Source organism: Podarcis erhardii (assembly GCF_964252035.2).
Source record: "Podarcis erhardii genome assembly, chromosome: 6".
Taxonomy (NCBI): domain Eukaryota; kingdom Metazoa; phylum Chordata; class Lepidosauria; order Squamata; family Lacertidae; genus Podarcis; species Podarcis erhardii.
Genome location: NC_138510.1, coordinates 34360139 through 34373531, shown reverse-complemented (window position 1 = coordinate 34373531; position 13393 = coordinate 34360139). Strand labels below are relative to the sequence as shown.

Here is a 13393-nt window from a genome sequence, read left to right as displayed (position 1 = left end):
TTTATTAAATTTATATGTATTTGTTGAATACAGTATATACAAAATGGCCATAGGATTAGCATCTGGAACACAATATTCAAGAATTTATGGTAGAGCATTAGTAAGGATGTCTAGTCTAGCTTTTCACATGGACCAGCTGAGCTCCATTAATTCAGGTGGACTGACTATTGATTTAAACAGTCTGGTCCTGAAAGATCAGAAAACTGAGAGATTTCCCCTTTGACAACTATTCCAATAGGCTTCTTGTTAATTCCTGTTCTCCGTACCCCCTACCTCTTTTTATAAACAAGGGGATGTAACCAGACTCTGGTCTTCTACAAATGTTTATGCCATAATAAATTTGTTAGTATTTAAGGCACCATAAGAATCTTCATTGTTTTTGGACATAGAGGAAGGCTGACTGGCTGATGCATAGAAAAAGAACATGATATCTGGATTTTATCACCACGCATGCACACCCCAAACACACATTTTGTTGTTTAACATATTAAAGCTATTTGATAGTGGAAATTGGAAGGAATGGTGAGCTAATAGTCCCAGACAATTATTCCATCTCTGCATTCTCAAATATGTATACAAATCAAGCAAATGTAAGAACGAAAAGTATGAGGCTGAGATGCTATGATGTGATGATAGACAGTAATTAGCCTTCCTGATATCAGGTCTTGTGTCTATTAGGCTTTTCCTTGAGTCAGGAACCAAAGATTACCTATTTTGATTACTCTGCTCTCTTTGTTTTTATGTGATTTTAGACCGAGTCTTGCCGCTGCACATTTCTCCTAATATACCTATTTTTGCATACAATTTTGCCTGATACTGTACAGCATTTTTGCAAAGTCAATTCCCATAATAGAAAGCATTTTTGCATGCTTTTTAAAAACTGATTTCTACTATTTTTATTCACACTTTCCCCTAATATACACCCGCCCCCATTATTTGGTTGAAGAACTGTATCACAAAATTTGGAGAAGTGCAAATTTCAAAGGATAGCCTCATTTTGGTTTGCTTATTGTTTCGGTAAGTGCGAGTTAGGTCGGCTCACACTTCGGACAAAAGCAAACCAAACCGAATGTAGTTATTTGGTCCTTCGCTAGACCATTCAGCATCGATTCGTGGATTCAGGTCACCACAGATAATCATTAAACCAAAGGAAGCAGAAAAGCTAGACCCAGGATTCTTCTGATAACAATGAAAACTCAGATCTGTGTTGCATGTGAGCCTAGGTTACTAATGCTCATCACTTCATAGTTCTTAGTGACAGTTGTGAGGCACAATATTTTCTAATACTATTATGGCTATGAATCTGTGTGAGGATCAGCTCAAATCTGCATGCAGAGCTCACATTCATGCAAGCAGATCATGGAAATGACAAGTTTTAAGGCATAGGTAGGCAAACTAAGGCCCAGGGGCCGGATGCGGCCCAATCGCCTTCTAAATCTGGCTCATGGACAGACCGGGAATCAGCATGTTTTTACATGAGTAGAATGTGTCCTTTTATTTAAAATGCATCTCTGGGTTATCTGTGGGGCCTGCCTGGTGTTTTTACATTCGTAAAATGTGTGCTTTTATTTAAAATGCATCTCTGGGTTATTTGTGGGGCATTTGTGCCCCCCCACAAGGTCTGAAGGACAGTGGACTGCCCCCTGCTGAAAAAGTTTGCAGACCCCTGTTTTCAGGGTTGCCAAATAGTAAATCCTCTCTGGGCGAAGGATTAAGAACAAGTCTAGAGTGAGAGACTAGGGTGATGACTGCTGTTTCTCTTCTCGTGAGACTTTTGTGGATGAGAGTTAGAACCCAGAGGCTGAGAGGGAGGGTTTGTCAGAAGGAAAATGAATTGATATTGATTTATATATATTAGTAACTTTGCATTAATGTAACATTTTGTATGTGACTATTTTATAACACATGTTATAAAATACAAAGTATCCAAACACTGTTATTAAGAACAAATAATGCACGAGCTAGTAATAGTCAGCTTTTACTATAGTATTAAAGATTTGCTCTTTCAAACCACGCCTCATATTTGGCCAAGCTATCCAGGCTGTGAGAAAGCTGTAGATATTCGTCTTCATATGGTGACAGCAAAATATCAGTGTTTAGGAGGTATTGGAATCTCAGAGCTGTATTTCCTATATGGCAAATGGGAACTGGGTGTGAGGGAAAAAGAGAACCTTTAACAAGCAAAAGGGGATTTGTGATTTGAATTAAAGTATCTTCTTGCTCCTAAGTGGTGGGCTTGGGCAGGTGAGGGTACAACAAAGTCCTCTTGTGAGCCAGGATTTGTTTGAGTAGCAGGAAACAAAGAATAGGAAGAAATTGACGGTTCTCCAAATGGAGGGATGTAGAAAGCAGAACCCCCCAAAGATTGGTATTGGGAACTGTGCTTTTTTAACTTGAAAAGTTCAAACTTGAAAAGTAATGCTCTAGAGTTAAGAGTGAGCAGTGAGGTGACCAATTTTGCTGATTATACTAACGAAAAGAGATTGCGAAGAGCTCTAAAAGGACCTATCCAAACTGAATGAATGGGTGGTAAAATGCCAAATGCAATTTAGTGTAAACAAGTGTAAACAAGTGCAAAGTGATGCATAGTGGGGAGGGGGGTGGAATCTAAATTTCACCTATACAAAAATAATCTCTGCTCCTCATCCATTAGCAGAGGTGTCCACTGTATGAAAAGTCCTTCCACAAATAGAATTTAACTCAAATGGCTCACTTAAAAGCAGTAGATTCTAGATAAAATTTAATACTACTACTACTACTACTACTACTACTACTACTAATAATAATAATAATAAACTGTTCACAACTACACACACCCCTGAAAAGCAAAATGATGGTGAGTTTCGTAATGCAGGGGGAGGGGGAGTTTTTACCTACTATTTGTTACTAATTCACAAATTATTTCCACTCTCTAATGAGTAATTCCCAATTCCTTAAAAAATTACTGGTTGCTATTTCCTGTTGGCACACACACACCAAATGATTTAGCATTGCAATTTTATTCACATTTTTTTTTTTTGCAACAACCTTGAGCGTTTATGTATTTGGTGAATTTTCCATGTTGTTACCAAGACCATGAAGGTTGTGAAAGGCACCCCACTCCTCTACTGTTAGCTCCTACAACCTCTGAGATTGGAGGGTCCATTTAACTCTCTGGACAATACCTTGTGACAGACTTGTTGAAATAGTCATCATCAAGTCCAGGATTCTATCTTTCAGTAAGTCATTCTACCAGCTAATAGAGAGATAAGGACAGATAAGGACAAGGAATAGGACATAGCAGGAATATCATCTGCTCTGTTTGGCCAATTGGTTCGTGTTATCTTGGCAGGTGTTGGCACTGACCAGTTTAGATGGGACTATAGAAGTATACAGGCAGCTATCTTTGTTTATCATATTATTCAATAGGCATAGTCATATGGGTCTAAAATGCATGTGTAACCCTGTGAACATATTCCTGGGTGTTAGACAAAATGGAAATCATAGAAAGTACTTCAGGAATGGGGAGATAGTGGCACTCCAGTGTGGTGTAGTGGTTAAGAGTGGTAGTCTCGTAATCTGGGGATCCGGGTTCGCGTTTCTGCTCCTCCACATGCAGCTGCTGGGTGACCTTGGGCCAGTCACACTTCTTTGAAGTCTCTCAGCCCCACTCACCTCACAGAGTGTTTGTTGTCGGGAAGGAAGGGAAAGGAGAATGTTAGCCGCTTTGAGACTCCTTAAAGGGTGTGAAAGGCGGGATATCAAATCCAAACTCTTCTTCTTCTTCTTCTTCATTGGGCTCCTATGGTCAGGGATGTTGGGCGTTGCAGACCAGCACGTCTGCAGGAGACATAGGTTCCCCATCCCTGACTTAGGGCCCATTCACACCATACATTTAAAGCAGTATCATAGCTTCCCCAAAGAATCCTGGGAACTCTAATTTGTTAAGCATCCTCAGAGTTGTTAGGAGAGCTCTATTCCCCTTACAGAGCAATAATTTCCAGAGTGGTTTCGCAGTCACTCCCTCTTCCCAGTGAACTCGGGGAACCCTAGCTCTGCAGGGGGAATATGGTCTCCTAACAACTCTCAAAATACCCTTATAATAAGCTTTACTTTCCAAGATTCTTTGGGGAAGCCATGAGTGTTTGTAGCACAAATGGGGCATTGGTTCTTCTGACTAAAAACAAAACTGGGCTTCATTTCAAGTTGCTGATTATTATTATTTTAAAAAAATCATTTTATTTATTTATTTGTTACAAAGAAATAAGAAAATAAAATAAAAGAATACATAACACTGCAGACAAACATATACATATTTTCCACAATAAAAGCCAGAAAAGAAAGAAAAAAAGAAGAAAGAAGAAAGATAAGAGAGAAAAAGGGAAGAGAGAGGAATATAAAAGGGGGAAAGAAGAAGAAGAAGAAGAAGAAGAAGAAGAAGAAGAAGAAGAAGAAGAAGAAGAAGAAGAATGTCCCAGAATTTTTAAATCTCTGGGCATGTCCACCACATATGATATAGGGTACCAATCATTCTATTACATCTCCAGCACTTATTGCTACTTGATTTATTCATTTTAGCCAATCCGTCTGGTGCCCAGTACCACCTGTGATGCATCTTCATATAGGTCTCTCTTAATGAGTAGCAGGCCATGAAATTTATATTTTTTGTCCAATCCCCCCCATCTTTATATTCAATTGTATAGCCTAAATCTCGTTCCCACTTTTGCATATTCTTTCCTTTGTTTTCTTGATCTAGATGAATGTTGTCTAATAATCTATATATTTTGGCGAGTATTTTTTGGTTATTCTGTAAAACCTGTTTTTCTAATTTTGATATTTTATTCCCAAATCCTCTGGTCTTTATATCTTTCTCATATGTAGCATTAAATTGAAAATATTCCAGCCAATTTATTCCTTTTTTAAGTTCTTCATATTCTTTTAATTTGGTATTTTCATTCATTCCTTCTACCAGATCTTTATAAGTTGGCCAAGCATTTTTTGTATTATTTTTTAATATTGAGGTTGCCTCTATTGGAGAGATCCACCATGGGGTTCTTTCTATAATTCTCTCTTTCATTCTCTCCCATACTTCAAATAGGGCCTTTCTCACTAAATGTTTCATGAATCCTTTATGCATTTGTGCTTTCCCGTAGATTAAATAGCCATGCCAACCATAAATTTTATCCCTTTAGTTCCAAGATTTCGGTATTTTCTAATAGCATCCACTCTTTCAACCAGCTCCAGCATGCAGCTTCAAAGTATCTTCTTAAATCTGGAACTACAAATCCCCCAAATTCTTTTGGTCCCGTCATTATTGCTGATTTTATTCTGGCTTTTCCCCGTTTCCTCAAATTGCTGATTTTATGTTGCCGGTCAGTTGGGGTACATAAAGCATTTCCAGCAATGTGTCTTTCTAACAAGTTACTTGCATTTGATTTCTTCCCCCTTAACTCCATTATCATTGAATTCAGTGGGAATTAAATCTGGGCTCGATCTAGACGTATCAAAGAAACATTTCAGTTAAATGTGTTGTAAACTTTGTATGAGAAATCTGGTTGGCAAAAAACGGAACTCCACAGTGCCATCTGGTATCACAGTGTTATAATGCATAAACAATGCATATAAACAGCTTTTTTTTTTTTTTTTGACAATGTAGCTGAGTCCCACATTTACAATTGAAATGACATTAGAGAGTCAAGGTTGTTGTTTTTTTGCAAGATCTGTTCTCTGAAACCCATTCACAGAGAGGTATATGGTGTGACCAAAGCAGTTATTTCAAACTAGCAAGATGCCCATCCAATGACAGATGGCATGTAAAGAACCCTGTGGAGGTATAGTGGATTTTGGCTTAGAGAGTCTGAGTGTACACCCTATGGCTTCAATGTCCAATAAGGACTGGGCCACCTGGGATGAAGAGGAATTCAGTCAGATACACTGTTAAGAGAGAGGCTATACTTGCTGCTTGCTGCTAGTGATTTTAGCAATTAAGAAGCAGTCCTACTGGTGACTGAATGGGGTAACTGTGCCCCTGAAGGACCAGGTGCGCAGCCTAGGAGTCATTTTGTTTTTTTTTATATATATAAATATTTATTAAGGTTTTTTTTTAAATATAAATGCACACATAAAACAATCTTACTTTTATAACAACAAATTCTTCACTTCTTTGGACTCCCTCACGTCCCCCTCTCCCATTTACATCATTAAAAAAAAGATTTTCCAAACAAATTATCAACTTATTTACAATCTCATGTCCACACATTCCAATATGATTTAACACTTTTTCCAATAAAATTTTTATATTTTCTTTAGTCTCACTTATCATCAAATTTAAATCTAGTTTAGTGGTGGCCAATTTTTTATAATCTAGCATCCTTCTTAACATTCAAACAAATTACAATGTTTTTGTAGATACATCTTGAATTTCTCCCAGTCTTCCTCCATCTTTTCTTCTCCCAGATCTCGGATTCTGCCAGTCATCTCGGCCAGTTGCATATAGTCCATCAGCTGCATCTGCCACTCTTCCAGTGTGGGCAAATCTTGAGTTTTCCAGTTTTTTGCGATGAGAATCCTTGCTGCCGTTGTTGCATACATGAAAAATGTTCGATCCTTCTTTAACACCTTCTGGCCGACAATACCCAGAAGGAAGGCCTCTGGTTTCTTAGTGAAGGTATACTTAAATACCTTTTTCAGCTCATTATATATCATTTCCCAGAATGCCTTCACCTTAGGGCATGTCCACCAGAGGTGAAAGAATGTTCCTTCGTTTTCTTTACATTTCCAACATTTATTGTCAGACGAATGGTATATTTTGGCAAGTTTAACTGGGGTCATGTACCATCTATATATCATTTTCATAACATTTTCCTTCAGAGCATTACATGCAGTGAAGTTCAACCCAGTGGTCCACAACCTTTCCCAGTCCTCAAACATAATGTTATGCCCAATGTCCTGTGCCCATTTTATCATAGCCGATTTAACCATTTCGTCTTGTGTATTCCATTTTAGCAGCAAGTTATACATTCTAGATAATACCTTGGTTTTGGGTTCTAACAATTCTGTTTCTAACTTCGATTTCTCCACCTGGAACCCTAACTTTTTGTCATTTTTAAAAACTTCTTTAATCTGAGCATAATGTAACCAGTCTCGCACCTTATCCTTCATTTTCTCCAAACTCTGCAATTTCCAATTGTCTCCGTCTTTTTCTAATAATTCCCAATATTTTGGCCATTTGGCCTCCATATTGGGTCTTTTTCGGGCCTTAGCCTCCAGAGGTGAGAGCCACCTTGGAGTTTTGTTTTCCAATAAGTCTTTATATTTCGTCCAGACATTGAACAGTGCTTTCCTGACAATATGGTTCTTAAAGGCCTTATTGATCTTAACTTTATCATACCATAAGTATGCATGCCAACCAAAAGCATTGTTAAAACCTTCCAAATCCAGCACGTCAGTGTCTTCGAGAAGTAGCCAATCTTTTAGCCAGCAGAAAGCTGCGGCTTCATAGTACAACTTTAAGTCTGGCAGGGCAAAGCCACCTCTTTCTTTCGCATCTGTTAATATCTTAAACTTAATTCTGGGCTTTTTGCCCTGCCAGACAAATTTAGATATATCTTTCTGCCACTTCCGGAAGCACTCCGTTTTGTCCACAATCTGTAATGTTTGAAACAAAAACAACATTTTTGGCAATACATTCATCTTGATGGCAGCAATTCGGCCTAACAGAGAAAGCTTCAATTTTGTCCAACTATCCAAGTCTCTCTTAATTTCAGACCAACATTTTTCATAATTATCCTTAAATAGACTCAGGTTTTTTGCTGTTATGTTTACCCCTAGGTATTTTACTTTTTTAACCATAGTTAGTTCTGTTTCTCTCTGAAACCGTTCCGACTCTATATCTGTCAAATTTTTTCCCAACACTTTAGTTTTCTGTTTGTTTAATTTAAATCCCGCCACCCGACCAAAATCCTGTATCAATTGTAATACTCTTTTCGTACTAGACTCTGGCTCCTGCAGGGTCAAAACTAGGTCATCTGCAAAAGCTTTCAATTTATATTGTTTCGCTCCGACCTGAATCCCTTCCACCAACCGGTCCCCTCTGATCAAGTTCAAGAGCACCTCCAGAACCGAAATAAATAACAAAGGGGAAATCGGAGCCTAGGAGTCATTTTGGACTCACAGCTGTCCATGGAGGTGCAGGTCAATTCTGTGTCTAGGGCTCCATCTGGTATGCAGGCTGAGACGCTATCTGCCCGCGGACTGTCTCGCCAGAGTGGGGCATGCTCTAGTTATCTCCCGCTTGGACTACTGCAATGCGCTCTTTGAAGGTGACCCAGAAACTACAACTAATCCAGAATGCGGCAGCTAGACTGGTGACTGGGAGCGGCCGCCAAAACCACATAACACCAGTCTCGAAAAACCTACATTAGCTCCCAGTATGTTTCCGGGCACAATTCAAAGTGTTGGTGCTGACCTTTAAAGCCCTAAACGGCCTCGGCCCAGTATACCTGAAGGAGCATCTCCACCCCCATTGTTCCACCCAGACACTGAGGTCCAGCACCGAGGGACCTCTGGTGGTTCCCTCGCTGCGAGAAGCCAAGTTACAGGGAACCAAGCAGAGGGCCTTCTCAGTAGTGGCACCCGCCCTGTGGAACGCCCTCCCACCAGATGTCAAAGAGAAAAACAATTACCAGACTTTTAGAAGGCAGCCCTGTTTAGGGAAACTTTTAATGTTTTACGGACTATTGTATTTTAATATTTTCTTGGAAGCCGCCCAGAGTAGCTGGGGAAACCCAGTCAGATGGGAGGGGTATAAATAATAAATTATTATTATTATTACTACTACTACTACTACTACCTGAATGGTCCCACCGTAAGTGGCATTTGGGGGACACTTTTCCATAGAAAGTCAGCAAGATGCTCTCTTTCATAGGGTATGCAAGTTATTGCTTAGATTAGAAGTCCCTCGATTTCTGATTGAGCACATTACTTTCTAAAAACATTTTGAAAAAGTGGCATGATGACTTTGGAATGTCAGCAGATTGGTGAAATATAAATATTTTCATGGTTTCCTCTGAAATGTCAGCATCTGCCTCTCTTTTTTCTCAGATAGAAATTTGTAAATCTATTTCTGTAATCCTTAATTTGTAAGGCAGACTATGTGAACATCATCGGAAGGGTACACAAACATCTGCCATGCACCCTCATTTTGAGATGGTGTTGGCACAACAAACAACTTTCCGTCATTTTCTGATTCTGAACGATCTCTCTAGCACCACCTAGTGCTTTTATTTCCAAGCAGCGATAGGCATTTCTTCAGTTATAATTCTGCCTGGAACAGCAGGCAGCCAACAGCAGGCAGGCCAAGGCAGCCAAAGCCAAACATTCAAAGAGCCTATTTCTTTGTTCCTGGTTTATTTTATTGTACTTCATCCAAAGGAGTAAAATGATCCTCATTTGTCCATTTGGGAGCTATATGAGTTTCTCTGAGACTAGCCTTCTAGTCTCAAATAGCACAGTACTGATTTCTGCTGTGGCTCCTATAGCCCCAGCAATCATTCTCCATCTAAGGAGAAACAAAATTGGATCTAAAAACTAACACAGAGGAGAATTTGTGTGCGTGTGAAATTCTCATGCGTGGGGTGCAGAGGTTTTGAGGCCCTAGACCCATGTTATCACAAGTACCCTTTTATTATACGAATGGTCTGCATTCTGCAGCCTTCCTGGGTGCACACACTTCAAGAACAACATCATATAAATAATAAAATTATTGCTGTTATTGTTATTGCTAGTGTGTCCCCCAGCCATGTATACTAATAGGTGATTGCCATTTATCTGCAGGAGGAATTCATCAGGTTTTCCTGCTGAGCTCCAGTTGCTGCCAGAAGAGGAATGGCAGGCCGGAGGGGAGGTGAGAGAGGCAAGCAACATGGCAGACCAGAGCCTCAACTACACAGACATTCTAGAACATAGCTGTCAACGTTTCCCTTTTTTAAAGGGAAATTCCCTTATTCCGAATAGGATTCCTCACAAGAAAAGGGAGAAGTTGACAGCTATGTTCTAGAATGGGAGTAATGTTTGTATTTTACGATACCCAAAATTACTTCCAAAGGATCTCTTTTTGGCCTTGGAATGGAAGATACAAAGTGTGTTTCCAGAATGGGACTTACCGTATTTTTCGCTCTATAACACGCACCCGACCATAACACGCACGTAGTTTTTAGAGGAGGAAAATCCATAGGCATGCCACCCGTAGGCATTCCCTCCATAACACGCACAGACATTTCCCCTTACTTTTTGGGAGGAAAAAAGTGAGTGTTATGGTGCAAAAAATACGGTAATTTGCAAATGGGTCACAGGCAGCATTTTTTTTCTTTTCTTAATGGATTTCTCCTCAAAAGAATAAATCTGGATTAAAGGGTGAGGAGAGGATGGGTTGGCATGTTGAAGCCCACAATATTGTGCAAACAGTGCAACAACAATCAACAGCAACATCTTGCATGGAAGAGGAGCAGCAGTCTCATAATAAACAGGCATCTGGAAACACCTAAAGTTGGCTAGATTTATTTCTCTCAGGTGCTCAGTAAATGTTTTCTCAAAAAGAAGTCAGAACAAAACACCGCATTTTTGGGTGGGGGGACATTTACAGTCTAATTATCTTTCGAGCTTGCTGCCTTGTGGTAATTAGCATAATGGGATTTGAGCTATTAGAAAAGTTTCAGTTAATAAATGTCCTCTTGCTCCACCTCCAGTAAATATTTATTACTTTGCAGTTAAAACTCTGAAGAGATCGGCCGTCCCTGGAGTGACTATCACACAGTTTGTGGAGGACATTCCGAAAGGGTGCAGCACACCTGACTTTGAGCGGAAGCCAATTACCTTAACATTACAGGAAGGTGAGGCATCGCCTAAGAACTGATGATTACAATTCTTGAATAGCTGAGCAAATTCCTCCTCTTTTGGAGGAAGAGAGGAGAACTAGCCCCGTTGTATATCCGGGGGGGGGGGGGGCGGGCTGTGTGGAGAGAGTCTCTTCCTTTAAATTCCTGGGATTTTTAAGTGAACAAATGCAAATGAAAGTACAATGCAAGCAAACTAAACATTTTTGTTTAGTCGTTTAGTCGTGTCCGACTCTTTGTGACCCCATGGACCAGAGCACGCCAGGCACTCCTGTCCTCCACTGCCTCCCGGAGTTTGATCAAACTCATGCTGGTAGCTTTGAGAACACTATCCAACCATCTCGTCCTCTGTTGTCCCCTTCTCCTTGTGCCCTCAATCTTTCCCAACATCAGGGTCTTTCCCAGGGAGTCTTCTCTTTTCATGAGGTGGAGTATTGGAGCCTCAGCTTAATAACCAACTATTTTTGGTGTTTCTAAGGCATCTGCTGGACCGCTTTAGGAGGGAACTAGAAAACACATGGCAAATATTTCAAAGGGGAATTCCTTTACATCATCCATTTTTATTGTTGATTTCTGCTTCCTAATGAAACATTTCCCTTCTGTTTTCCTCCAAGGTAAAAATGCCATTTTCAGAGCTGTGGTCAAGGGTGAACCAAAACCAGAAGTGTTCTGGAAACGCAATAATGAGGCAGTGGATGATCCTCAGAAATACCAGATATCATTCAGTCCAGCCACAAATGAGTTTATCCTGCAGGTGAGGATTAACTGCTATCTATGGCTATGTACACACTATACATTTAGGCTGCATCAACAGAAGTATAGTGTTCAGGTCAAGGGAAGTAATAGTCCCACTCTATTCTGCCTTGGTGAGACCTCACCTGGAATACTGTGTCCAATTCTGGGCACCACAATTTAAGAAGGATGTTGACAAGCTGGAACGTGTGCAGAGAAGGGCGACCAAGAACCACAAGAGTCTGGAAACCAAGCCTTATGAGGAACAGCTGAGGAAGTTGGGTATGGTTTAGGCTGGATAAGAGGAGACTGAGAGGAGATATGATAGCCGTCTTCAAATAACTCAAGGGCTGTCACATGAAAGAGGGAGCAAGCTTGTTTTCTCCTGTTCTGGAGGGTAGGACTCAAACCAATGGCTTCGAGTTGCAAGAAATATCAGGAAGAACTTTCTGACAGTAAGAGCTGCTTGACAGTGGAATGGACTCCCATGAGAGGTGGTGGGCTCTCCTTCTTTGGAGGTTTTTAAGCAGAGGTTGGATGGCCATCTCTCATGGATGCTTTAGTTGAGATTCCTGCATTGCAGGGGGTTGGACTAGATGACCCTTTGGCCCCATTCCAACTCTATGATTCTATGATCTAAATGTGCTTCCCTCAAAGAATTCTGGGAACTGCAGTTTGTTAAGCATGCTGGGAATTTTAGCTCTGCGATGGGTAAACTGAAGTTCCCAGGATGCTTTGAGGGGGGGGCGAGTTGTGTGCTTTAATGTATGGTATATACACAGCTTCCTGTGAATGTACTGTTTAATCTTTAATGCAGTAAAATGTCAAGGACTGGTGAATCTTCTCCCTAAAAAATGGAGCATCTTAGAAGAAGAAGAAGAGCCTGCTGGATCAGACCAATAGCCCACCTCATCCAGCATCCTGTTCTCATAGTGGCCAACCAGACACCTGTGGGAAACCGGCAAGCAGGACCTGAGCGAATACAACAATAATCAATTTTCTGCACTGATTTCCATTTCTCTTTTCTCTTTAAAGGTAAACAAAATCACTGCGGATGATGCTGACTTGTACCGTTGCACCGCTGTGAATGAGTATGGGGAAGCCGCCTGCACTGCTGGTCTCAAGATCATACAGGGTAGGTTAGTCAAGGTAGCATGTTGCTGTCAGCCTAAACAATACTGCTTTGGCACTGAGGACCAACTATTACTTAAGTTGCAATCCTAAACATGCTTACCAGGGGTGAAAGCACCGCTGAGTACAATGAGACTTACTTCTGAGTATGTATGCATAAAAAGGGAAAGGGACCCCTAACCATTAGGTCCAGTCGGAGACGACTCTGGGGTTGTGGCACTCATCTCACTTTACTGGCCGAGGGAGCTGGCGTACAGCTTCCGGGTCATGTGGCCAGCATGACTAAGCCGCTTCTGGCAAACCAGAGCAGCACACGGAAACACCATTTACCTTCCCACCGGAGAGGTACCTACTTATCTACTTGCACTTGACATACTTTCAGACTGCTAGGATGAAGGAGCAGGGACCAAGCAACAGGAGCTCACCCCGTCACAGGGATTCGAACTGCTGACCTTCTGATCGGCAAGCCCTAGGCTCAGTGGTATGCATAGGATGGCGTTATTAATGCAAATAATAAGTATGGGAGGGACAATAACTTAGTGGTAGAGCACATAACTTTGCATGGAGAAGTTTCCCAGTTCAGCCTCTGGCATCTCTAGTTTAAAGGATCAGGAAGCAAATGATGTGAGTGACCTGAGACCCTGGAGAACTGCTGCCAT

General features: G+C 40.8%; 1 protein-coding gene across 50 annotated transcripts in view; it reads left to right on the top strand.

Annotated features, from left to right (window-relative positions):
- IGFN1 (immunoglobulin like and fibronectin type III domain containing 1) overlaps positions 1-13393 on the top strand; it is a 48524-nt gene that overhangs the window by 6475 nt on the left and 28656 nt on the right. For all 50 annotated transcript variants that reach the window (XM_081864843.1, XM_081864832.1, XM_081864857.1 and 47 more), the window contains exons 2-5: positions 9814-9883; positions 10746-10868; positions 11486-11625; positions 12639-12738. In XM_081864843.1, coding sequence (XP_081720969.1) covers positions 9865-9883; positions 10746-10868; positions 11486-11625; positions 12639-12738 — 382 coding nt within the window. In that variant the 5' untranslated portion in view covers positions 9814-9864. The remainder of the gene's footprint in view (positions 1-9813; positions 9884-10745; positions 10869-11485; positions 11626-12638; positions 12739-13393) is intronic.